Source organism: Apus apus, chromosome 21, assembly GCF_020740795.1.
Source record: "Apus apus isolate bApuApu2 chromosome 21, bApuApu2.pri.cur, whole genome shotgun sequence".
Classification (NCBI taxonomy): domain Eukaryota; kingdom Metazoa; phylum Chordata; class Aves; order Apodiformes; family Apodidae; genus Apus; species Apus apus.
In genome coordinates, this window is record NC_067302.1 from 3163548 (window position 1) to 3186045 (window position 22498).

Below are 22498 nucleotides of genomic sequence, written 5' to 3' on the forward strand. Positions count from 1 at the left end.
TTGGAAGGGACCTTAAAGATCAACTAGATCCAACCCCCTGCATGGGCAGGGACACCTCCCACCAGCCCAGGTTGCTCCAAGCCCCATCCAACCTGCCCTCCAACACTGCCAGGAAGGGACCAACCACCTTCAGACCACCAAGCTGCAAGAAGCAGCAGCAGATGATTGACTCGGCAGGGGAGCAAAACAAACTTAACTCAGCCTTCCCTTCCAGCCTCTGCTCCTAAAACCTGCCACCAAGAGGCAGCATCAGAGCCTTCCCAGAGCAGCAGGGCCCGGCTCAGACAAGACAAAGCCCTTTTGACCTGGTGTTTTCTGCCCCTGAGCAGACCCCGGGGCCGGGAGCCCAGATGGTGCCCGTGTGTGCTCTGCCCACGTCTGATAGTTCAGGATTTTCTCGGGGGGCATCAGGAGGGGCCTAGAGACAAACCATGCTAATTGGATAGACCAAGAGTCCTCCACAGCCCTACAAAGCTGCCAGCAGCTGCTCAAAACCTCTTGTGAGCCACAAAAAACCCCCCCCAACAGTTTCATCTAAGGAGCGGGCACGGATTAACCCCCACAAACACCCTTTTCTTTTACTCTCTGCAAAGTGCATTTTTTCCCCCTCCCGTTGCTGCCCCAAAACAAAAACTAGACCTGCAGATCAGAGCAGGAAATTCAGCAAACTTTGAGCAACAACAATAGCAGGAGGATTTATTATTAATTTTTTTTTTTTTTTTTCCAACACCACCCCCCCCCCCCAAGCCCTTCAAGCTTGTTTTGCAAGTCCCAGATTATGTAAAGGGCTGTTCTGGCAGTGCCAGGGCAGCAGGGCTGAGCCAGCTGGCACCTCTCTGCCCTCAGCCTCCCCACAGCCACCCTGGCTTGTGCAACAAATTCCTTCCCAGGCACCTTCCACTGCAGCTCCTGCCCCTTGCCTTTCTTTTTTTGTGACACGATCAACCACCTTCCCAAGGGCTGGGGTTTGTTTTCCAGACTGTCATCCTGCCCAGGCTTTAGGTGTTAAACCAGCTGCCTTGGAAGAGGATCCTTTGTGTCTAGAGGGCAGATTTACCCTGCTGGTGATGTATCCCTTCCATCCTCTAACTAATCCTTGGCTTTTCTGCCAGTTGGGATATGCCGGAGGGGTGAAGCAGTTATCACTGCACACACATCCTCAAGGGAAACAATACAAGAGGCTGAACTCATTCCACATTCAATCTCCAGCTGGAAAAACCCCACCAGCACCCCCAGGAGCTGGAATCCCTGGTACCCGGCTCTGCGCACGATCCGCGGCCCCTGGCGATGGTCCCGCACATGGTCCTGCTGCACGTGCCTAATTAAGACCTAATGAAGTGGGGAGATCTATTGTGGGGCTGGCAGGGGAGCAGATGTGCCCCCTGAACCCGGGGGGAGCCCGTTGCTGTCTCCAGGGTGAATCAGCAGGAAAAGCTCAGGCCGGGATGCTCAGCCCTGCGAATTCAAGACCCCGCTGCTCTGTCAGAGGCAGGGAAAGGAAAATCCTCTGTTCGTCAGCAGCCTCTAGTGGGGAGAAGAGCACAGACGGGCCAGCCACTTCAGAGGGACCCCACCAGCCCCACCCAGCCCCCCATGGCTGCCCCCACCAGCCCAGGGGTAGCATAAGGGACCCCAAGAGCCAGAAACGGAACCACCGTGTCCTTGGCTGAGCAGCAGGGCTGCTCCCAGGCTAAGCCTGGAGAGCTGCAGCATCTCCCCGTAAAGCCTGACTCAGAGCCCTGCACAAATCTCTACCTGGCAAAATAAATGCACAAAGGGACAACCAGAACATCCAAATCCTGCCCAGGCAGCTCGCAGATAGATACCCCAGCTGGTGGTGGGCGAGTTCATCCCCCCCAACCTGAACCACGCTCCAAACAGCTCCCACACCTGCAACCCGCAGCACCCAGGGGGGCCAAGAGCCAATTTTCACCCCAAACTTCCAGCCACCAGGGTCTGGAGCCTCTTCCCTCAGCTGGGAACACGCAGAGAGGGAAAAACAGCTCTGGGCACAGAAAGGACAATACCTGCCCTCCAGGATGGGGACCTTCTGCCCTTCTCCCCAGCAACGGCGGCAGACGGAGCTCAGCTATGAAATGAGGGACAGAAGTTGAGAAGAGCTGGAGCTGGGCTGGGAGATGGGCTGATGTTTCCCTTCCCCTCGGAGAGATCCGATCCTCAGGCACCAGCAGCTCCGGAGGGATGAGGCTGCAGGCAATTCCAGCGGCTGCCAGGCAGGGAGCAGAGCCTGGGCAGAGCAGCACGCCGATGAGAAGGCACTTTTCTGTCCTCGGCAGGGTTTCAAACCCGCCCCAGGAGGCCTGAAGTTCCTCTTGAGCATGAGGCAAAGCCAAGTGGGGGGACGGGCGAGGCCCCCGCCGCCCGCACAGCAGCTTGAGCACAGGAACAGTTGGATGCAGAGGAACTTCTTGCTGCTGCTGCTGAGTCGCTGTCACCAGCACGACACGCAGAAGGGACACGTGCCCAGCTCTGGGCAAGGGGCAGGAGGGACAAGCAGCACTGCCACAAGCTGGGGGGCAATCGTGTCTACTCACCCCCCTGCCCCAGCCTGGAGAGGAGCTGTGCCACAGCCACGTGCCCGCGGGGACACAAACTGCTCCACAAGGCTTGGAAGGGGCACAGGCTGCAGCCCCCACGGGCACACGGAGCAGGAGCAGGGATGTGGCTCTGGGGGAAGGGTTGGGCTGAAGAGGGAACCTCAGTCCCTCAGCACCCAAAGCTCTGGGGTGGGTGCAAGTTGCTCCCATGGAGCAGCCAGGTTAATCCAGCAGGCAGGGGATGCAGAGCAGAGCCTGAGCTGCCAGCAGTGGCCCTGGACACACTGCCATGTCCCTGCCTTCGTTCAAGCCTTAGGAAGGGGGTGGCAGAGGCACTGAGAGGGTTTTTGGGGTGCACTTTGCAAGAACCTGACCTGCTCCTGGGCCCCAAGGCAGCTCCTCTCCCAGGGCAGCAGAGATTTCCTTGTACTATCAGCATGACCCCTCCCCAGCCCTTTCACAGAATCATGGGATGGTTTGGGTTGGAAGGGACCTTAAAGATCATCCAGTCCCAACCCCCTGCATGGGCAGGGACACCTCCCACCAGCCCAGGCTGCTCCAAGCCCCATCCAACCTGCCCTTCAACACTGCCAGGGATGGGGCAGCCACAGCTTCCCTGGGCAACCTGGGCCAGGCTCTCCCCACCCTCACACCCAAGAATTCCCTCCTCATGTCCAACCTCCATCTCCCCTCTGCCAGTTTAAAGCCAGCACCCAGCCCCACACCTCACCCTGACATCAGCCCCTGGCAGGGCCACCAGCAGCCCTGGCACTCACCCTGCTGTGGGGCAGCTGCCAACACCCCCCGACCCTCAGATCTCAGTCCCACAGCCCCGCTCCAGACCCCACGGAGGACGGGGCTCCCCAACACCCCCCCAAACCCCAGAGCCACTGTCGGTTGTTCCCATGCGTAGGTCAACCCCGGGGCGAGGAGGCGGCTGCCAAGGCACCCCCCACACCGCAACACCGCCCTCAGCACAGACACTGTCCCTGTCCCCGGCGACCCCGGCAGCCGCCGGGACCCTGAGGCTCCTGCCGAGCCCACCGGGAAGCGGAGAAGGCAGAAACCCACGGCACAACCCGGGGTCAGCGACCCCTTCGTCCCGCTACGGCTGCGGGAGGGTGAAAGGCTCAGGAAGGGAGGGGATTTCGCTGGAGCCGCCGGGGATGCCGAGCCCGGGCACCCGCTGCTGCGCTGGAGACCCCCCCGGGAAGGGGCTGCGGGGAGGAGGGATCCGCTCCCGCACGGAGCGGGGGGTTGCGGGCGAGGATTCACCCGGTTGAGAACGGAACCGACCCGGGATGGATCCCGGAGCTCCCGGCGCCCGCAGCTCCGGGCTCCGCTCCGGGAACCGTCTCGGCGGGTGCAAACGGGGTCTTGGAGCGGGGGGGTTGGGGGGGAAGGAGCGTGGGCACCCCAACCCCCCGGGCACAACCCCAGGGAGCAGCGAGCACCCCCAGAGCCAGACCCTGACACCTGCCGGGGGGCACAACCCGCGGGGCAGGGGGGACCCGGCCCCCCGAGGCTGCGCCCACCTTGTCCCCTCCGCTGAACCAGCAGGAACAACACCCTGGGGGGAAACCCCCCCGCCCTGGGGCTGGGCCCCCATATCCCATCCACCCCCTGAGCCCCGGCCTGCTGTGGGTCCCCCACTGCCCCCCAGGGCACCCCCACATCCCCCTGCAGCCCCACGTGCTGCCTCCCTGCTCCCCCCAGCTGCAAGAAACCCCCCAGCTCCCCGTAACACCCCCGCCCCACTCACTGCGGGTCCCCCAAAACCCCAGAGCACCCCATATCTCACCTGACCTCTACGGGTCCTCCCAGCGTCCCCCAACCCCAGGTCACCCCACATTCCCTTCCCCCCCCCCCCCCAGCCTGACTCCACTGCGGATCCCCCACCCAGGAGCACCCCATGTCCCCTCATAACCCCCCCCCGCCCCCAGCCTGACACCCCTCTGCCCCTAGACACCCCGAATACCTCCTAGAACCCACACCCAGCCTGACAACCCCCCCACAAACCCCTCACCCCATAACTAACCTGACCCGCCTGCAGCCCCCCAGACCCCTCACCCCACACCCAGCCTGACCCCCCTATGGCCCCCCAGACCCCTCACCCCATAACCAGCCTGACCCCCCTATGGCCCCCCAGACCCCTCACCCAGCCTGACCCCCCCCCCCCGACCCCTCACCCCTCAGCCAGCCTGACATCCCCCTTAACGAGCCTGACCCCCCTATGGCCCCCCAGCCCCTCACCCAGCCTGCCCCCCCCCCCCCCGACCCCTCACCCAGCCTGCCCCCGCTATGACCCACCCCTTGTGACCCCCCCGTCCCCCCCTCACCTGCCGGGGCCTCCGCTCCGCTCCTCACGGCGCTGCCCCCACCTGCGCCGCCGGCCCCGCCCCCCGCTGACGTCAGCGCTAGACCCGCCCCCCGGCGCCTCCGGCCACGCCCATTGGCTGCCGTCACCGCCCGTCACCGCGCCGGGGGGGCGTGGCCGGGCGCGCTGCAGTGGGCGGGGCCGGCAGGTGATGGGCGGTGTCACCGTGCGGGGATGGGGCGGGGCCAGAGGGGGGCGGGGCCTCAACGCGCCGCCGTGACGTCACCACTCCATATAAGGACCAAGCGGGGATCTCCCCCCCCCCGGAGCCCCCGGGCTGCCCCAAATCCCCCCAAAATCCCGCCGGGAGCGGGTCCGTCACGGCGTTTGCGGCTCCTTTTCACCCACCTCCTTGTCGGACGCGTTCCAGGGAGAACCTTCCCGCTGCCCGCGGGGCAGCCCCGCGCCGCGCCGCGCGGTGACACCGCCCGTGTGGCCGGGACCGATAAGGGCCCCGCGGGGTCCCCACACGGCCCCGGGTCCCCCCGACCGGCCAAGTGGGGCAGTAGGGCCCCGCCCTGCCTATCGGTGCCCTGCAGGCGGTGGCCGCGGGAGATAACGGGGAGCGGGGCTTCCTGGAGACCGGGATGGGGCTGGAACCGAGACCCCTCGGCTTCCCGGCTGGCTCAGCCACGGTGTGGTGGCACTGGTGGCCCTGGGGTGGTGGCCCAGGGATGGGGGCGGTGGGGGCCCAGGGATGAGGGCCCAGGGATGGAGGTGGTGGCCCTGGGGTGGTGGCCCAGGGATGGAGGTGGTGGCCCAGGGATGGAGGTGGTGGGGGCCCAGGGATGGTGGCCCAGGGACGGCGGCGGTGGCCCCGCACAGCTGCCCCAGCGCCGGGCTGGAGGAGGCGGGAGCAGCCCCGGGGCTGTGCTCAGCTGCCGGGCTTCCCCCCCTTCCTCCGCAGGGGACAGGGTGTCCCGGAGGGAGGTGCCTGGTGCCACCTAACGGCCACCGCCCTGGGGACACTGGCAAGGACCGGCACCGTGTCCTGGCCCTGCCAGAACCCCCCCCCCCCATCACTGCCCCGCTCCCCCCGGCGCGGGGCAAAGACCCCTCGACCATCAGAGAGCGCCACGCCGGACCCTGCTGCGGGGGCCTGTCCCCCTGTCACCCGCCTGTCCGCAGGGAGCCCTGAGCATTCCCAGGGGAGGAGGAGGAAGGTTTTGGGGGGAGGAAGAGCCTCGGGCCCCCCAGGGCGGTGCCGTGGGGCGGGAGCCCCAGGCTAATGTGATGAGAGGGGGATGAGTCCATAAGCTGTTAAGCCACAGCAAAGCCCCTCGCGTTCTGGCCCCATTATCACCGACTTCTGTTCACATCTGCTCCCGGGTTATTTTTATCTGGGAATTAAGGACTTCTGGGTCCTCAAGCAGGCAGAAGGGGGGCTCTGTTTGTGGGGACCCCCCCCCCCCACCAAGCTGGAGCCACGTTTTGTGGGTGCAGAGGTGCTGTGAGACACTGACCCAGCCCCAGAGCTGTTTGGGAGGGAGAACAAGGACCCACCCCCTGGGATCACCCCTCCCTGCCCTTGGCAGAGGGTCCCACACTGGTCCCAGCAGGATGGTGGCACTGGGGGAAAGGCCAGAGGGAAAACCAAGGGGATGCTGCTGCTGCTGCCAGGGATATAAAAAATAAAAGAGAGATTTATTAGCCTTGAGTAAAGTGCAACCTCAGGGTGGTTTTACAGGCAGAAACCGTTTGAAAACCAAGAGAAAAGCTCCAAGCAGACCTGGAGGAGAAGGGGAGAAGAAGCCCCTGAGGGAGACTGGGCTGAAAGGGTATGGAAACTGTACAGAGGCCTTTGGGGGAAAGAAAAGAAAAAAAAAAAAAAGGGAAAAACATCAGAAAAAGTATTTACTGTTCCACTTGAGTACAGGTGACAGGAGGCTGGAGGCTCACAAGCTTCCCCAGGCTGAGGAAGAGGGGCTGAGGGGAGACACACGGGTGTCCATGGGGAGTTGGGGGCTGCAGAGCTGGGACCACCCTCGGGATCTGCCTCGGGACAGGAGCTGTGGTGGGACCACCAGCCTGGGAGCTGCTGCACGGCCCCTGCCCGGCTGGGACAGGGATTCCTCAGGATTTCCAGTGGTGAAGGGCAGGGAGGATTTAAGGAACGAGCCCGGGTTTTACCTGGATGTTTCTGCTAAAACAATCAGCAGAGACTAAACACGTTGATGAGACTTCAGAGATCCCAGGGATCCCGGACTGGGGGATGTGGCTCCTGCACTGGTGTCCTCACCCGGAGCCACCGGTCGGCAATCAGCACGACCCGCTGGGGAGGAGGGAATCCCAGGAAGACCGCCAGGAGCCCGGCACCACGCAGGGTCCGGCGGCACCGCCTCCCTGACTCCAGCAGGAATCGGCTCCGTTTACAACGCGGGCGATTTTCTTGCAACTGCCTTGAAATCCCCGGGGAGCCCCGAGCTCAGCTGTGTCCCTCCAACTTGTGACCCCCGCCCCAGCAAAGAGCCCAGAGCCGATGTGACTGTGAGAGCTGGTGGGTCCAACCCCTTTCCCACCCCGGAGCCCGTTCTGAAGAGATTCCCTGGGGCAGGACGGGGCCGCTCACCCCTGCGTCTCGTTGGGCACAGCCACTGGGAGCGCTGGTGGTAAATGGTGCTGTCCTGAAGGGCAGAGCCCCTCACAGAGGGGGAAGAGGCTGCGTCGTCCTGGGACACAGCCACGAAAGCGCTGCAGAACCCTCTTGACACCTCGGCCCGCGGGTCTGGCACGGAGAAGGCTACTACTGCCTCTCTGTCTTGACGTGGTCTCCAATCATCCTCCGGTGATACGTGGCCAGGAAGATGTCGTTGTCTCTGGGGCAGTCGTAGTGGCAGGAGCACATCTTGATGAACATCATCTTCCTCCGGAAGAAGTCCCCCTCGGGGCAGCGGAACTCCACCTCCAGGGTGCTGCTGAGGAAGGGGGTGCAGCAGCGGCCGTCGGTGCAGCTGCCACAGAACTTGGGTCTGTAGGAACGGGTGCTGGTGCAGCCTGAGAACTCAAAGTGGAGGCTCTGGCGTGGCCGTGGGGTCCGTACACACTTCTTCCCCTTCTAGGGAGAGAGCAGATGGGGGAAATGGCAGCATCGTGGAATGGTTTGGGTAGGAAAATAATGTAAAGATCATCCAGTCCCAACCCCCTGCATGGGCAGGGACACCTCCCACCAGCCCAGGTTGCTCCAAGCCCCATCCAACCTGCCCTTCAACACTGCCAGGGATGGGGCAGCCACAGCTTCCCTGGGCAACCTGGGCCAGGCTCTCACCACCCTCACACCCAAGAATTTCCTCCTCATCTCCAACCTCCATCTCCCCTCTGCCAGTTTTAATCCATCCCCCCTTGTCCTCTCCCTCCCTGCCCTTGTCCCAAGCCCCTCCCCAGCTTTCCTGGAGCCCCTTCAAGCCCTGGAAGGTGCTCTAAGGTCTCCCTGGAGCCTTCTCTTCTCCAGGCTGAACACCCCAGCTCTCCCAGCCTGTCTCCAGAGCAGAGCTGCTCCAGCTCTTGGATTATCTCCATGGCTCCTCTGGACTCTATCTAGGAGCTCCATGTCCTTCTTGTGTTGGAGGCTCCAGAACTGCACAGAGGGGTTAACAAGGTTAACAAGGACATGAAAATCAGACCAAAGGCTCACCTAGACCTGTGCTCTCTCTCCACCACTAGTAGGACATGGAGAATGTGGAATCACAGAGCAACACCTGTGAGATGGGCTCATGTCTGACAAGTACTAAGTTGTCCCTGGCACTCAGGCTGCAGTGTCCACTCTGCCCAGGCCCAGTACCTTGGTTTTCTCCACAGTGAAGTCACAGGGCCGGACCATGCAGAGCCGGGTCTCCTTCTCCAGGCGGCACCAGGGGTTGTCGTTGGTGACCCGGGCAGAGATGCCCATCCCACAGCTCTTGGAGCAGGCACTCCACTCAGTGGTCTGCACCAAGCAGTTCTCCTGCAGGTTATTCAGCTCTGGCTTCTGTGCTGGATCCTCCCTGAAAACTGAGCCACAGGGAAGAGACACAAGGTGAGGTTCAGGGCTTGGGATGGAGCGTGGCAGCTCTGTGGCTGCTCCCAGCGTGGTCTGATTCTTCAGGGATGTCAGCAAAGGTCTGATCCACCCTGTGAGATCTTCAGCCTCTCAGCCAGAGCCTGTGGGCAAGCATGGGACCATTTTGTATCACAGCCTGGTCCTCCAGCTGGAGGACATGGACCTTCTGGAGAGAATCCAGAGGAGGCCATGGAGATGACCCAAGGGCTGGAGCAGCTCTGCTCTGGAGACAGGCTGGGAGAGCTGGGGTGTACAGCCTGGAGAAGAGAAGGCTCCAGGGAGACCTTAGAGCACCTTCCAGGGCCTGAAGGGGCTCCAGGAAAGCTGGGGAGGGACTTGGGACAAGGGCAGGGAGGGAGAGGACAAGGGGGATGGATTAAAACTGGCAGAGGGGAGATGGAGGTTGGACATGAGGAGGAAATTCTTGGGTGTGAGGGTGGTGAGACCCTGGCCCAGGTTGCCCAGGGAAGCTGTGGCTGCCCCATCCCTGGCAGTGTTGAAGGGCAGGTTGGATGGGGCTTGGAGCAGCCTGGGCTGGTGGGAGGTGTCCCTGCCCATGCAGGGGGTTGGATCTAGATGATCTTTGTGGTCCATTCCAACCCAAACCAGCCTGGGATTCTGTGACACCAGTGACCCTCCCCACTAGGGTCTCAATGGGTCTGGAGTTCAACCCTTGGTGCCCACACAAAAATGCCCAAAGCAAGCACCCACCACCAGCTCCAAACCAGGTGCGAGTCCCAGCCCAGCCCAAAGGCAGTTTGGATCCCAGACGTCTACCCCTAGCAAAGATCTCCCAGCCCTGTCCCCTCTTGCTCACCACCTACCTGCCATGGCTGTTTGGACACGGTTCTCCTGGCTGTCCTCCTGGCAGATCCACTCCTCACAGCACTTGTTGTGGAACTTGACGCGCCGGGGGCTGGGGCAGTCGGGGGACGGCAGGCGCAGGTCGTCGGAGCAGAGCGGGATGCAGCCGATGGCCCCGTCCATGCAGATGCACTGCAGCTTGCAGGTGGGCTGGAAGCTCTCCCCGTTGTGGTAGATCTTGCCCAGCAGGTCACAAGTCTCACCTTCGTGAGCTGTGGGAAGGGGAGAAGTTGAGCAGAGGGTGCGGGGACGGCAGCAGGGCCTGTGACTTCAGGGGGCTGGAGCAGCTCTGCTCTGGAGCCAGGCTGGGAGAGTTGGGGTGTTCAGCCTGGAGAAGAGAAGGCTCCAGGGAGACCTGAGAGCACCTTCCAGTGCCTGAAGGGGCTCCAGGAAAGCTGGGGAGGGACTTGGGACAAGGGCAGCAATGAGAGGACAAGAGGGATGGATGAAAACTGGAAGAGAGGAGATGGAGGTTGGACATCAGGAAAAAGTTCTTTACCATGAGGGTGGTGAAGCACTGGAACCAACCTCCCAGCAGCCCAGGCTGCTCCAAGCCCCATCCAACCTGCCCTTCAACACTGCCAGGGATGGGGCAGCCACAGCTTCCCTGGGCAACCTGGGCCAGGCTCTCACCACCCTCACACCCAAGAATTTCCCCCTCATGTCCAACCTCAGTCTCTCCTCTGACTCCTCCAGTCCTCAACAAATCGTTCCAGTGATTTACCTACCTTTACTCTACAAACACACCTCATGTCCAGCCTTTATTTCTATATCCAGACTTTACACCCAGTGGATTTTACACCTACATTCTCCTCATGAAGCTTTAGTCACCAGCTCTTCAGCCTATCAATGCCCACAGAAAGTACTAGGAAGCTCGGGTGGCTTCTAAAGATCAAATAACCGGGGGAGGAAAATGAAATGACTTATTAAAACTTCCCATGAGGAGAAAACACCTTCTACAAGTTAAATGAATTACTTAGAGAAAATAAATGATGATGGTATGTGATCCTGGCACTGCAAACAGTGCAGTTCCACCCCAAAACACACCACCCATCTTGGAATGGTTGCTGAAATCTAGGGATTTCCAGGGATATTCAGCTTTCACCTCAGCTTTCCAACCCTCCTGTCTTCCTAGTGCTGAATTAAAAATATATAAATGGTCAGCACCTGGCAGGGAAGTCTTGTTTTTAAACACAGAAGGCTGAGGAAATAGCTGTGTTGGGTTTTTCCCCCCTCTACACCAAAATAATGTTGGCGTGCTTTAAAAATCGCTACTAAACAAGAAAAAAAAAAAACAACACCCAAATATTTGTATTTTCTGCCTGAAAAGACGCACAAGGATTAACTTAGAGAAAACAGCCCCTGTGTTTTTGCCTGGCTCAGTAATTCTCATGTTATACAAACACAATATTGTGCAAACCAGCTGTTCAGCTCTTTCCACCCAAGTGGCAGAGCCAGGGATAAGAGGTGGCTCCTGCAAAATTCCAACCTCCAGTGCCAGGCAGTAGGATTTTGGGTGTGATTTTCCAAGCAATTTTGCTTCCCACTTAGACTCCAGATTGCTGATATTCACCCCCAGGCCCTACAGGGCCAGCAGATGTCTCAGGGGAACAAAGGAGAGCCCCAAATCCCCACTTGTGCTTTTGGAAACATCCTTCTCTAGAAGGAAGTGGGTTGTGAGGGTGTGTTGGTGTCAGGGGATCTGTTGGTTTGCCAGGTGTGCAGAGACGTCCCATCGTGCTGCTGGATGAAGTTCCAAGTGCTGCAGGAGATTCTGCCCCTGCCGTGGGTTTTCTAGGAGGTCTGGAGGGGCCGGGAGGAAAAAAAACAGCACAAGAACAGAACACGCAGCTCTCACCTAAGCAGATCCCGCTGCCTCTGTGGATTTTGGAGAAGTCGCAGTAGAGCCCCTTGTGGTGGTCACAGGGTTTCTGCAGGGAGCAGAGCTCGCCGAGCTGCCTGGCACACACCTTGCAGCAACCACAGGCATCCAAGACGTGGCTGGTGCCAGCGGGACACTGCAGGGGCTGAGAGGAACACTGGCAGGGATACGTGCAGGCCTGTGGTTCTACCTGGAGGGCAGACAAGTCGGGGAGAGGTTCAGTCACCTGCAAGGGAGCTGGGCAGAGAAAGGAAACAAGTTGGTTCGGTGTCAAGCACAGGCACCCTGTCAAGAGGGGAGAAGACTGGAGCAGCTCTGCTCTGGAGACAGGCTGGGAGAGTTGGGGTGTTCAGCCTGGAGAAGAGAAGGCTCCAGGGAGACCTTAGAGCACCTTCCAGTGCCTGAAGGGGCTCCAGGAAAGCTGGGGAGGGGCTTGGGACAAGGACAGGGAGGGAGAGGACAAGGGGGATGGATGAAAACTGGAAGAGGGAGATGGAGGTTGGACATGAGGAGGGAATTCTTGGGTGTGAGGGTGGTGAGAGCCTGGCCCAGGTTGCCCAGGGAAGCTGTGGCTGCCCCATCCCTGGCAGTGTTGAAGGGCAGGTTGGATGGGGCTTGGAGCAGCCTGGGCTGGTGGGAGGTGTCCCTGCCCATGCAGAAGATGGGACCAGATGAGCTTTAAGGTCTCTCCAAACCCAAACCATTCCATGATTCTGTGCTTCTGTGAAGACTGATGTAGCCTCTACCAGAGAGCCCTCCAGCAGAGGATGTGTGTGCAGCTCCCAGGGACTCACAAGACTTGTCTTTTTGTCATCTCTAACTCATCTGGAACTCGAAGAAAAAAAAAAAAAAATATGCCTCTGAAAATCAGGGCCAAACCAAATAGGAAAAGGAGTAGCTTGGAGCCCCGTGCACAGCTCAGCCTCCCCACCCCCCTGCTTCCCTGAAAGCAATAAAATAACAATAATTAACAGGAAGAAATTCCCTGCTCTTATATAGCTCTGCTCAGGAGGAAACATCATATAATCATAGATCATGGAATGGTGAAGGTTTAAAGGGACCTTAAACATAATCAGGTTCCAACCCCTGCATGGGCAGGGACACCTCCCACCAGCCCAGGCTGCTCCAAGCCCCATCCAACCTGCCCTTCAACACTGCCAGGGATGGGGCAGCCACAGCTTCTCTGGGCAACCTGGGCCAGGCTCTCACCACCCTCACACCCAAGAATTTCCTCCTCATGTCCAACCTCCGTCTCCCTCTTCCAGTTTAAACCCATTACCCCAGGTAATGGTTTTCAAAGCATCAAAGCAGCAGAATCAGACCCAGTCCAAAGACAGAGTGAGGTGCAGAGTGAAATGCTTGCCCAAGAAATGACCCAAAGGCTCCCAAGTCCCATTTTGTCCCCTGGATCTCATACTCTGTTCACTATTCCCAGAGATGTCCCCTCTCCTTTCCCCTTCCCAGGGAACACAGCAAGCCACCTTCCTCAGTACCCTGTGAATCCACAGCTGCCTTCTTGGCAGCAGCTCAGAGGTGCTGAAGCCCACCCTTGGCTTTCCTGCCCCTTCAGGTGCTGACCAGAGATGAGGCTGTGGCTGAAGGGGAGTTACCTCCTCCAGAAAACCCAGGATGCCTCAGACACCCCAATAACTTTGTGGCCTCCTTGTCTCAAACCAGCTTGGGGTGGATACAGCAGCCTCAGCTCTGGCTGCACCCGGATTTGAGCAAGATGTAAAGCCAGGGCTGTGAAAGGTGCAGAGCACATGGCCTGGAAAGATCCTCTTGCACCTCCTCAGGAACATCAGTGTGCCGACTCCAGCCTGGACTTCTGTCCAGCTGCTGCCCCCTAAAATACTCCAGGTATTTCAGAGGGATGAGCCCTGCTCCAGTTTGCAGCACCTGGGAGCTCCACCACACTGGGCAGCTGCTTATCCAGCTCTTGATGCCAGCAAAATACTTTAGGATCCTGGATTGCCCTGAACTCCTGCACAACAGGGTGGGTGGAGAGGAAGGACAGACCCCTCCCCACAGCTCCACTGCCACCCAGGGAGAGGGGCTGAAGCAGCTGGGAAGGGCCTGGAGGTGGGTGGGAAGGGGGAACACCTGGAACAGAGGCCAAAAAAAGATCTTGCTGTGGCTCTGTTTGCACTTGCTCTGCCCCATCCAGCCCTTGCTTGTGAAACAGCTTCCTTGGATATTGTGTTTGTCACCAATAACAGTAGTAAAACTTTTCCAGCTGTTGGGACTGTTGCTCCAAACAGCTGCTCTGACTTTAGCTCACGTGGGGTCAGCAGATGCCAAGGGCTTTGTGATTCTGTAAGGATCAGCACAGTGTGGGACAGGGATCAGACTAAAGCTTCACTCCCAAATCCTCTCAGAGTCTCCTCCCGCTCGGCAGGAATTGGCACAATTCTCCTTGAGAATTCCTAGCACAAAGTATTTTGGAAACAAGCCTCTCCTGCCTGTAGCCCAGCTGTGCTCTGATGGCAGACTCACTGGGAGCTGGCACATCCCAGGGATCTCTTCCCAGCTGCTGAAGTGCATTAAAAGACACTAAAAATACAGCAATGCCTTCCTACTGGTTTCCATGCATTCAAGTGCTGGAGCTGCCAAAAAGGATGTGTTATTCAGGCATGGATGAGCAGGCAGGGGGCACATGAGATCATCAAAGAGGCAAAGCATTCCTAAAACAGGGCCTATATTAAGATGCAATCCATGCACTTCAAATAAAACAAAAATAATGACAAGAACCATTTTCCAATGCAGTGTCAGCCACAGGCCATCTAAGGAACTGCTCTCAGAATAGTTCTCCTACTGAAAAACAAACCAGAACAACCTCTTTGGGGATAACAGAGAAAGCAACGGGATTAACCCCAGCTGAGCTTTCCTCTTCCCCTTCATTACTCCTTGCTGGTGCTGTTTATTTCCTTTAATAACTCATCCAGAGAAGCTTGACCACCTGGTTTCATCTTCTGTTTACAACCAGCTTCTCTTCCTCATTCTACCACAGCTGCTTTTCAGCACAAGAACATCTGGAGTCAGATCAGAGACCTGCTGGGTGGCTCTGCAGCCCAATCTCTTCTGTGCTTCACTTCCCCCGCCCAAGCACACTGTCAAAGGCCCAATTCATCCCTATTTTTGGGGCTCTTTTCAAGACTTTAGAGATTTTCCAATCAGCTGGCTCAGACATGCCTCTCTTCATCACCCACCTGGCCCCAGGGTGTGCTGGACTCCTGTTTGCTTGGTTTCTCACTGAGCAAAGTGCTGTTTATAATCCCCTCAAGCTCAAGAGAGGAGAGAATGAGCTGAAATCTTTTTTGGTTCATGTTCACTCAGCAGTGGGCACTGCAGAGCTGGCTGGTGGGGAACTTCATGAGCTGGAAAGAGCTGGTAGAAAGTCAACATTGAACCAAATTCCTAGATTTCTCCCCCACCAAATTGGCTTTCACAGCAATTTTGAATAGGCTGAATAATGGAGTTGCAGGGAGCACCCTCCACCCTGCCTTAGTTTCAAGAACTGCTTCAAGGAGTTCCTTCAATCCTATGTGGAAACTGCCCAAACTGACCCAAAGAACTTCAAGGACTCACATCCAGGGCTTTGCTACAGACCCCCAGGAAGCACAAACACCAGAGTTTCCACATAACATGCTACTGACCTGGGTGCTGAGGGATTCAACTGAGAGAACATTTAATTTTTCTTCCTCTTTGTCTGTCCCCAAATCACACCTTTATTTTCACTGAGCAGGATCCTAACTTCAAGTTCACTGTAGCCTTGGCCTTGTTTCTGTTGAGGTTAGCAGTGCACTTCTGGGAACTTGGAGAGCAGCAGAACAGAACCAATATTGGAGATCAAGGCTACAGATTCATGGCAGTGCTAAAGCCTGAAGTACCAGCTCTCCCTGCTTTGGGCTTTGCTGGCAGCTCTTGTATCCATCACAACCACCACATGTGAAGCTGGGACCCCTGAGATGGCCAGGCCACCAGGGGAGCACAAAGAGCCTGGCTGGAGGACTCTCCTCCCTCTGCTCCACACACCTTCTCCACCACTGACTCCCAGGTCCCACCTGCTCCTCTGACAAGCCAGAACAAGCCAACTGCCAGCACTGAACCAGCTACCTGGGGGGGGGCCAGAAAATCTGAGAATGTTCTTTCTGCTTCATATCCACAGAAAACCTCTTCCCCCTCCACCCTCAGGAAGGCATGAGTTGGGGGACACGAGCTCCTACCACTGCAGTTCTGTGGCACCACCAGGACTTTATTCCTGACCAACATCCACGCGAACCCAGGGAACCAGCTGAGAGGGCCAAGCCAAAGAGGGTTTATAAAATCCATTTGGACCTCCTGACTTCATTCAGAGGGCTGGGAAAGGGGCATTTGGAGCTGAGCTGGCTGTCTGCCAAGTACTTTGGGAGCCAGGAGTAATGTCATAACCACAGAACTGGTTCCCTTCCACACTCCCAACACTGGCAGTGGGCAAAGCAGCCAGAACACAGCCATCCACACACTCCAAAAATTAATGATCATGGATAATACCTGCTCTCCCTCAGGCTCAAGGCACCTTCCCCAGGTTGCTGCAGCACATGGTACAACAGCCTGTTCCCAGGGCCAGGAACCACTGCCCCCAGCTCTCAGAGAGACAGTGGGGACAGGGAGAATCCTGAAGGTACCTGCCAGCACTCCTGGCCCTGCTCCAACAACACTGGAGACAGATGCAGGAGCCCCAGCTCTCATTTCCTTGCTCAATCCACTAAACATCCCTCTCAGAGCTCAAGGACAGACAAAAGTCCCACTTCAGAGGCAGTCAGCAGGGAAATGACACCATCCCAGAGGAGCAATGAAGTGCCACAGCAGTGGAACTCACTGTTGCCATTGACATGACCAGGATGGTGCTGCCAACGGTGGGTCAGGACAAGGAACACAACAACCACCCCAGCTGGCAGGAGTTACCTTTAGATCATGGTAGTGCTGGGAGGGGGGTGACACAGGACATCCTTTCTGGCAGGAAAGAGGCTGACACAGGCTGAGCAGACCTTATCAACCACAAGTTTATTGCCTCTATCAGCACAAAAAGCCACACAAGCCACAGCAGCTCCATGCACCTACTTTCTTCACCCATCCCACCTGGAATTCAGATACATTCATGACTGCAGCAATGTTCCTGCCATCACTGGCACTGTCACAGCCCACAAAAGTCCTAAGCAGAATCAGCTGCTCTGTCAGACACTTTGTATTAACACAAAACCAGGCACAAATCCTGCTCTGGAGAGGCTGCAGCCTCATTTCCCCCCCTCGGGATCACTGGGTTTTGGGAACATGTGGATGGATTCAGTGGTGACAGAACTGAGACTTTTATGCCTTGCAGGGACATCAACTGAGTGACTTCACCTGTCTCTGCTCTCCTCTCCCCCTGTGCCAAGCAAGGTTGGCTTCTAGCTCACAGGAGTGGAGCAAAGCAAAATCTGTTTCCCACCTGCCAAGAGCTCTGAGGTCCACAGATGCCAGGAGTTAGACACGGTGCTGCATCCTTCCCCAGCAGTCATCCCTCTCCTGGAAAACTTGGGAAGCAGGTGGCAGCTGGGAAGGGTTATCCAGCCCAAAACACTCACATGCATCCAAGCAAGAAGCTGCAATGCCCAGCGAGTAAAGGGAGCTGCTGCAATGCAATACATACCCAACCAGGAGCAAGGAGGAGGAGGAACAGGGTCCAGGTCACTGTTCCCAAAATGCCAGACATCCCGAGCAAAGGGAAGGGATTCAGGCTGCCGATTGACTCCCTCCTTCCCCTCTGGAGCTGCTCCTTTCTCTTCGGAGCAAGTTGCACACCAGCTCCTCTTTAAATAGGCTCCTGGAGGGGGCGTTCCCCGCGCCTGAGTGGCGAGCTGGAATGGGAGAAAAAATGTCCAAATTCCAGGGAACATGAGCAGATTCCTGTGGCCCTGGGGCTGCCGGCACAGCCTGCAGCTTGGTTGCTTTCCACGCGGGTAAATCAAACCCCAGGAAAAGCAAGATGATTATTTTTATTATTTTTCCCCCCCCTCTTTTTAACTCCACAAGTATGAAGCCTGGGACAGCTTTCTTGACACAACCCCCCTTTTCCTACCTACATCCATTCCTGTTTGGCTGCTGGACTTTAATAAGCAGAGTTTTGTGGTGCTTTCCTTGGAAGAGGAGGGAGGGATGGAGTTCAGGGCTGCCAGGCACAATTTGGTACCTTAGCTGCCCAGGCATCACCAATGCTTGGCACTGCCAGCAGTGACAGCTTCACCACTAGAAAAGCTGCTGCCTGAACTCCTGCAACGAGGAGCTGCTTGTTGTACAGGGCAGTTGAAAAGCTACAGGGTGAAAGTTGTTGATAAAGGGCAGAACTTCCCTGTAGGGTTTTCCTTGTTCCTGGGGATTGATGTGGGATATCACACGTTTTTGATCTCGGGGCAGGATGTTTGCTGGTTGCTGCTGAAATACAGAACCAGGCTTCTCAGCCAGCCTGCACAAAAAGATCTTTAGAATATGAAAGGGTTGGTTTGTGTATGAAAAGAGTTGTTTTGTTTATTCCCAAACAGTGAGGGGATGCTGCCATGGGAAGATGAGGAGAAGGAGTGCAGCAGAGGGCACTCTTAGTCCTTGCTGGCCTGGGGTGTGACAGAAGGTTGGGACCCGACTGGAATCCTCTGTGCTACACAAGAAGTGGCCTTAAAAAGCTGTGCCTTCAGTCAGGGATGTTTTCCAGGGTAGAAGTGTGTGAACTCCAGCCAGATGTGTGTCCTTGCTTTGGGGCAACCCAGAGGAGAAGGCAGGAGCATCCACAGGATGCACTGTGCTGTGCAGTCCCTGCCACATCCCAGCAGTGGGATCATCAGGATCATGGGAAGCAGGGCAGCAGATGCAGAAAAATCTAGGGAGCTTGTAGTGGATCATGTAATACAGCCTCCTTCCTTCCTGCAGAGCATGTCAGCTGGGAACCAAGCCCTGGGTTTTACTCAGGTCCTTCCAGGTCCCAGATCAGCCTCCACACTCCCTGTGTCACTACTTGTCCAGTGCTGAAAACAGACAACTCCAGCTCTGAATTAATTAGCACTTGGAAAGGCCCTGAGAGGCTGGAGAGCCTTAGCCCGGAGCAAACCACCTCAGCTGCACCTCCTGCTGCTGCTCTTCCATAACACAAGGCATTTCACAATCATTTCCTCAACAGCTCCCTCTGCTAATGTCACAACGAAGGATTATGTCTCCACACAAAAGATTTAATGTACTGGAGGTGGCATAAACATCCAGTGCCCCAGAGCAGCTGGGAGCTACAGGCAGTCAAGCTGGATGTACATTCCTTCCCCTTTTGGGAGGTTTGGCACCTTCAGCTGTGTTGTCACCTAAAATTAGCTGCTCACATTTCACAGGACATTGATAGAATCAGAGAATCCCAGACTGGTTTGGGTTGGAAGGGACCTTAAAGATCATCCAGTCCCACCCCCCTGCATGGGCAGGGACACCTCCCACCAGCCCAGGCTGCTCCAAGCCCCATCCAACCTGCCCTTCAACACTGCCAGGGATGGGGCAGCCACAGCTTCCATGGGCAACCTGGGCCAGGCTCTCACCACCCTCACACCCAAGAATTTCCTCCTCATGTCCAGCCTCCATCTCCCCTCTGCCAGTTTTAATCCATCCCCCTTGTCCTCTCCCTCCCTGCCCTTGTCCCAAGTCCCTCCCCAGCTTTCCTGGAGCCCCTTCAGGCACTGGAAGGTGCTCTAAGGTCTCCCTGGAGCCTTCTCTTCTCCAGGCTGCAAAGTGCCAGGAGCAGTGCCAAGCCCTCCATGTGTTTCTGGGGACACAGGTGCCTGCTTTGTCCGTCAGAAAATCTGCCACAAAGGCACCATTTTACCATAGGCTGAAGAAAAGCAGAGGAGCAGTAGGAAATGAAGGACAAGTGATAGGGAGCTCCCTAGATCCATAATCCAACATTTTCTTAGGGCACTGGGACAACCAAAACCACCCCTAACCCCAGCAGCTGAACTGTTCACCCCACTGGTCATGCCACATGCCAAGAAGCAAGAGAAGAACATGAAGGCTGAGTGTCTCAGAATGATCAAAGGGAGGAAACACCCAAGTTAACACCAATTTCTGTCTCTCCTTTTTGCCTGAGCTGCCTCAAGTGAAGAGATGAAGGTGTCAACCCTGCTTAAAATCTCCCCCAAGCAAAAAATAGTGGGTGTTTAATTCACCTTGTTACGTTCTTCTGGGTTCAGTCACGAACCAGTGGCTTTCCTGAACTTACAGTCATTAATAAAAAAAGACATCGAAAATTGCTAAAAATCATGTAAGGCTGAAGAAGAAAAGGCAAAAACACCCAGAGGTTTTTGGCTCAGCCTGATCTCTCCCAGAAGCACTCTGCCTGCAGAAGCCAAAATAAAAAGGTACAAGGAGCATGGTCTGGGGGCTCCAGAACTGGAGTTGGACACAGTATTCATGTCATGGTTCCCTGTCTCAAAGCTGCTCAGATTTCTGCAGGCCACACTGGTGGCTCTCAGAACTGCCCCTTACAGGAAGCTTTCCATTCCCACAGCTGGCCAGTGACAACCAGCTCTGAATATAACAAAGAGGCAGGAATTCACACACAGTCCAGACCAGGCTCTGGGAAGCCTGATGGAGCCCCCAGCCCAACTGCAGCTACAAGCCCTTCAAAGAGCAGTGGAGAAAGGGCTGCAGGCACAGAGCTGGAGGCAGTGTGGGTTGTGCAGGCCTGTCCCAGGACACACTCTGCTGGTGCAGGCAACTCCTTCAGGATCCCTGGTCTCAGCATCCAGGTGACTGGTCCATAGGGAAAATCCAGATCTCCTGGGCAATGCAGAGCTGCAGGCAACCACCTTGTGCCTCAAGGTTTGTCAAGGTGTGATGCAAAAGTACCAGCACAGGTCTTCAGTGGTAGTGTTCCAGTGATCTCCTGAGACCCTGAACAACTGGGACATGAAGGTGAGTCACCACCACAGGCAGAAGCATTTGTGCAGAGGCAGTGGCTTGCACAGAACTGCAGAAGGAACAGGCCCTGGGAGGAAAGTCATCTGCACCCACCTGTGAAACGGATGCTCCCTTGGGTTTTTCCACTTCTTAACTTACTGCATGCTTAATTATCCTGAAGGAAAACGGCAGGGAGGAAGGATATGTTTAAGGTGGACTTGGGCAGGCTTCTTTAAGGAGGCTTCCTGATCTCCAGGCCTCCTCTGGTGCACAGCTCTGATGTAGCTGAGCAGCAGTCTGTCCCCTGGGGGAGCTGGGCCTCACACCACCTGCAGAGAGGAGGCAAAGAAGGATGAGCTCAAGGTAACCTGGCTTGTGAAAGAGAAGGGGCTCACAAAAGGTGTCTGTAGCCATGGGCCACTGCATTAATTGCTGGGCTCTGCCACCCCCTGAATAAACAGCCACTGTCCCAAATTGCCAGGAGCTGTATCCAGTACATGAGGCAGGCACTGCCAGGTCTATAGAGCCATTTCTGAAGGGGTGTCAGGGAAAACTCTTCACCTGATCCCATCCCTTCAAAGACCTCTGGCATCACGAGTGCTGTGTGATCATCATGATCACACTGTGCATGATCACGAGAGCTGTGTCCAGCTCTGGAGCCCCAAAACAGCAAGGACATGGAGCTCCTGGAGAGAGTCCAGAGGAGGCCACAGAGATGATCCAAGGCTGGAGCAGCTCTGCTCTTTCAAGTCCCCTCCAACCCAAACCAGGCTGGGACACTATGATCACCTAAGCCCCAAGGAGCTCTGCCCCTCAGCCACAGCCACCCTGCAGCAATCAGTTGGCCTTCCCTAGTTCAGAGCAGCTGCACATCTCACACAGACCCAACAGGCAGGAACAGGTCCCTGAGGTCTGCCAGGCTGGTAGGACCTGGAGGGGTGGGTGGCCCACCAGGTCGTGTTTCTATCTCTCATTAAGGATTTGGGATTCCAGCAGGAGCCTGCCCACACCTTTCCCATTCAGGTCTTGGAAAAATTCCAGCTCCTTACACAGAATCAGTGAATAATTTAGGCTGGAAGGACCCTTAGGTCATCTGGTTCTTCCTGCAGCTGACCCCAATGCAGAGGATAGAGAAGAGGGGTAGACTTTAGAGCCCAAGAGGAGAAGTGCAGGTCAGGGGGGTTTGCCAGTGCAGCCAGGCAGTGCTCAGCCTGCTCCTCTGCAGCACAAAGGGATCTCAGCACATGAATCTTTTATGGCCTTTCTAGCCCTTGGGGCCATGCCAGGGAGCCAGCCTTGACACAGAGCTTGCACCTTGAGAGAGGCAGGGACTCCTCCCAGTTCAGGGAGTGTTGACCTTGGAATGTAACCCAGACACCTTCCAGGGCCTGAAGGGGCTCCAGGGAAGCTGGGGAGGGACTTTTTACTAGAGTGTGTAGTGATAGGATGAGGGGTAATGGTTTTAAACTGGCAGAGGGGAGATGGAGGTTGGACATGAGGAGGGAATTCTGGTCTGTGAGGGTGGTGAGAGCCTGGCCCAGGTTGCCCAGGGAAGCTGTGGCTGCCCCATCCCTGGCAGTGTTGAAGGGCAGGTTGGATGGGGCTTGGAGCAACCTGGGCTGGTGGGAGGTGTCCCTGCCCATGCAGGGGGCTGGATCTAGATGATCTTTAAGGTCCCTTCCAACCCAAGCTATTCCATGATTCTTTAAAATAAGCTGTAAGCCAACTACAGGACTGCTGATGGGAGAACATGATCTTCCTCCCCAGGTGCTGCCCAAACTGCTCTGAGGTACACACCCATGAGAAATCAGGTGTGAACTGTGAAGTGTGAGACTTTC

At 56.8% G+C, this 22498-nt stretch overlaps 2 protein-coding genes across 7 annotated transcripts in view; both read right to left on the bottom strand.

Annotated features, from left to right (window-relative positions):
* EPB41 (erythrocyte membrane protein band 4.1) overlaps window positions 1–4963 on the bottom strand; it is a 98950-nt gene extending 93987 nt beyond the window's left edge. Inside the window, exon 1 of one of the 2 annotated variants that reach the window (XM_051637785.1) lies at window positions 4898–4963. The gene's annotated coding sequence lies outside the window, so the exon portion shown is untranslated. Of the gene's footprint in view, window positions 1–2027; window positions 2075–4897 lie in introns of those variants that run through there. The other variant, XM_051637786.1, reaches the window with a different exon arrangement.
* A 1813-nt stretch (window positions 4964–6776) lies between these two features.
* Window positions 6777–22498, bottom strand: part of LOC127393109 (CCN family member 2-like) — a 34623-nt gene continuing 18901 nt past the window's right edge. For 4 of the 5 annotated variants that reach the window (XM_051637885.1, XM_051637886.1, XM_051637883.1 and 1 more), the window contains 6 exons: window positions 20775–20989; window positions 17389–17596; window positions 11694–11907; window positions 9796–10047; window positions 8714–8922; window positions 6777–7990 (listed from right to left, as the gene is read on the bottom strand). In XM_051637885.1, coding sequence (XP_051493845.1) covers window positions 7679–7990; window positions 8714–8922; window positions 9796–10047; window positions 11694–11907; window positions 17389–17451 — 1050 coding nt within the window. In that variant the 5' untranslated portion in view covers window positions 17452–17596; window positions 20775–20989 and the 3' untranslated portion in view covers window positions 6777–7678. Of the gene's footprint in view, window positions 7991–8713; window positions 8923–9795; window positions 10048–11693; window positions 11908–17388; window positions 19344–20774; window positions 20990–22498 lie in introns of those variants that run through there. The other variant, XM_051637887.1, reaches the window with a different exon arrangement.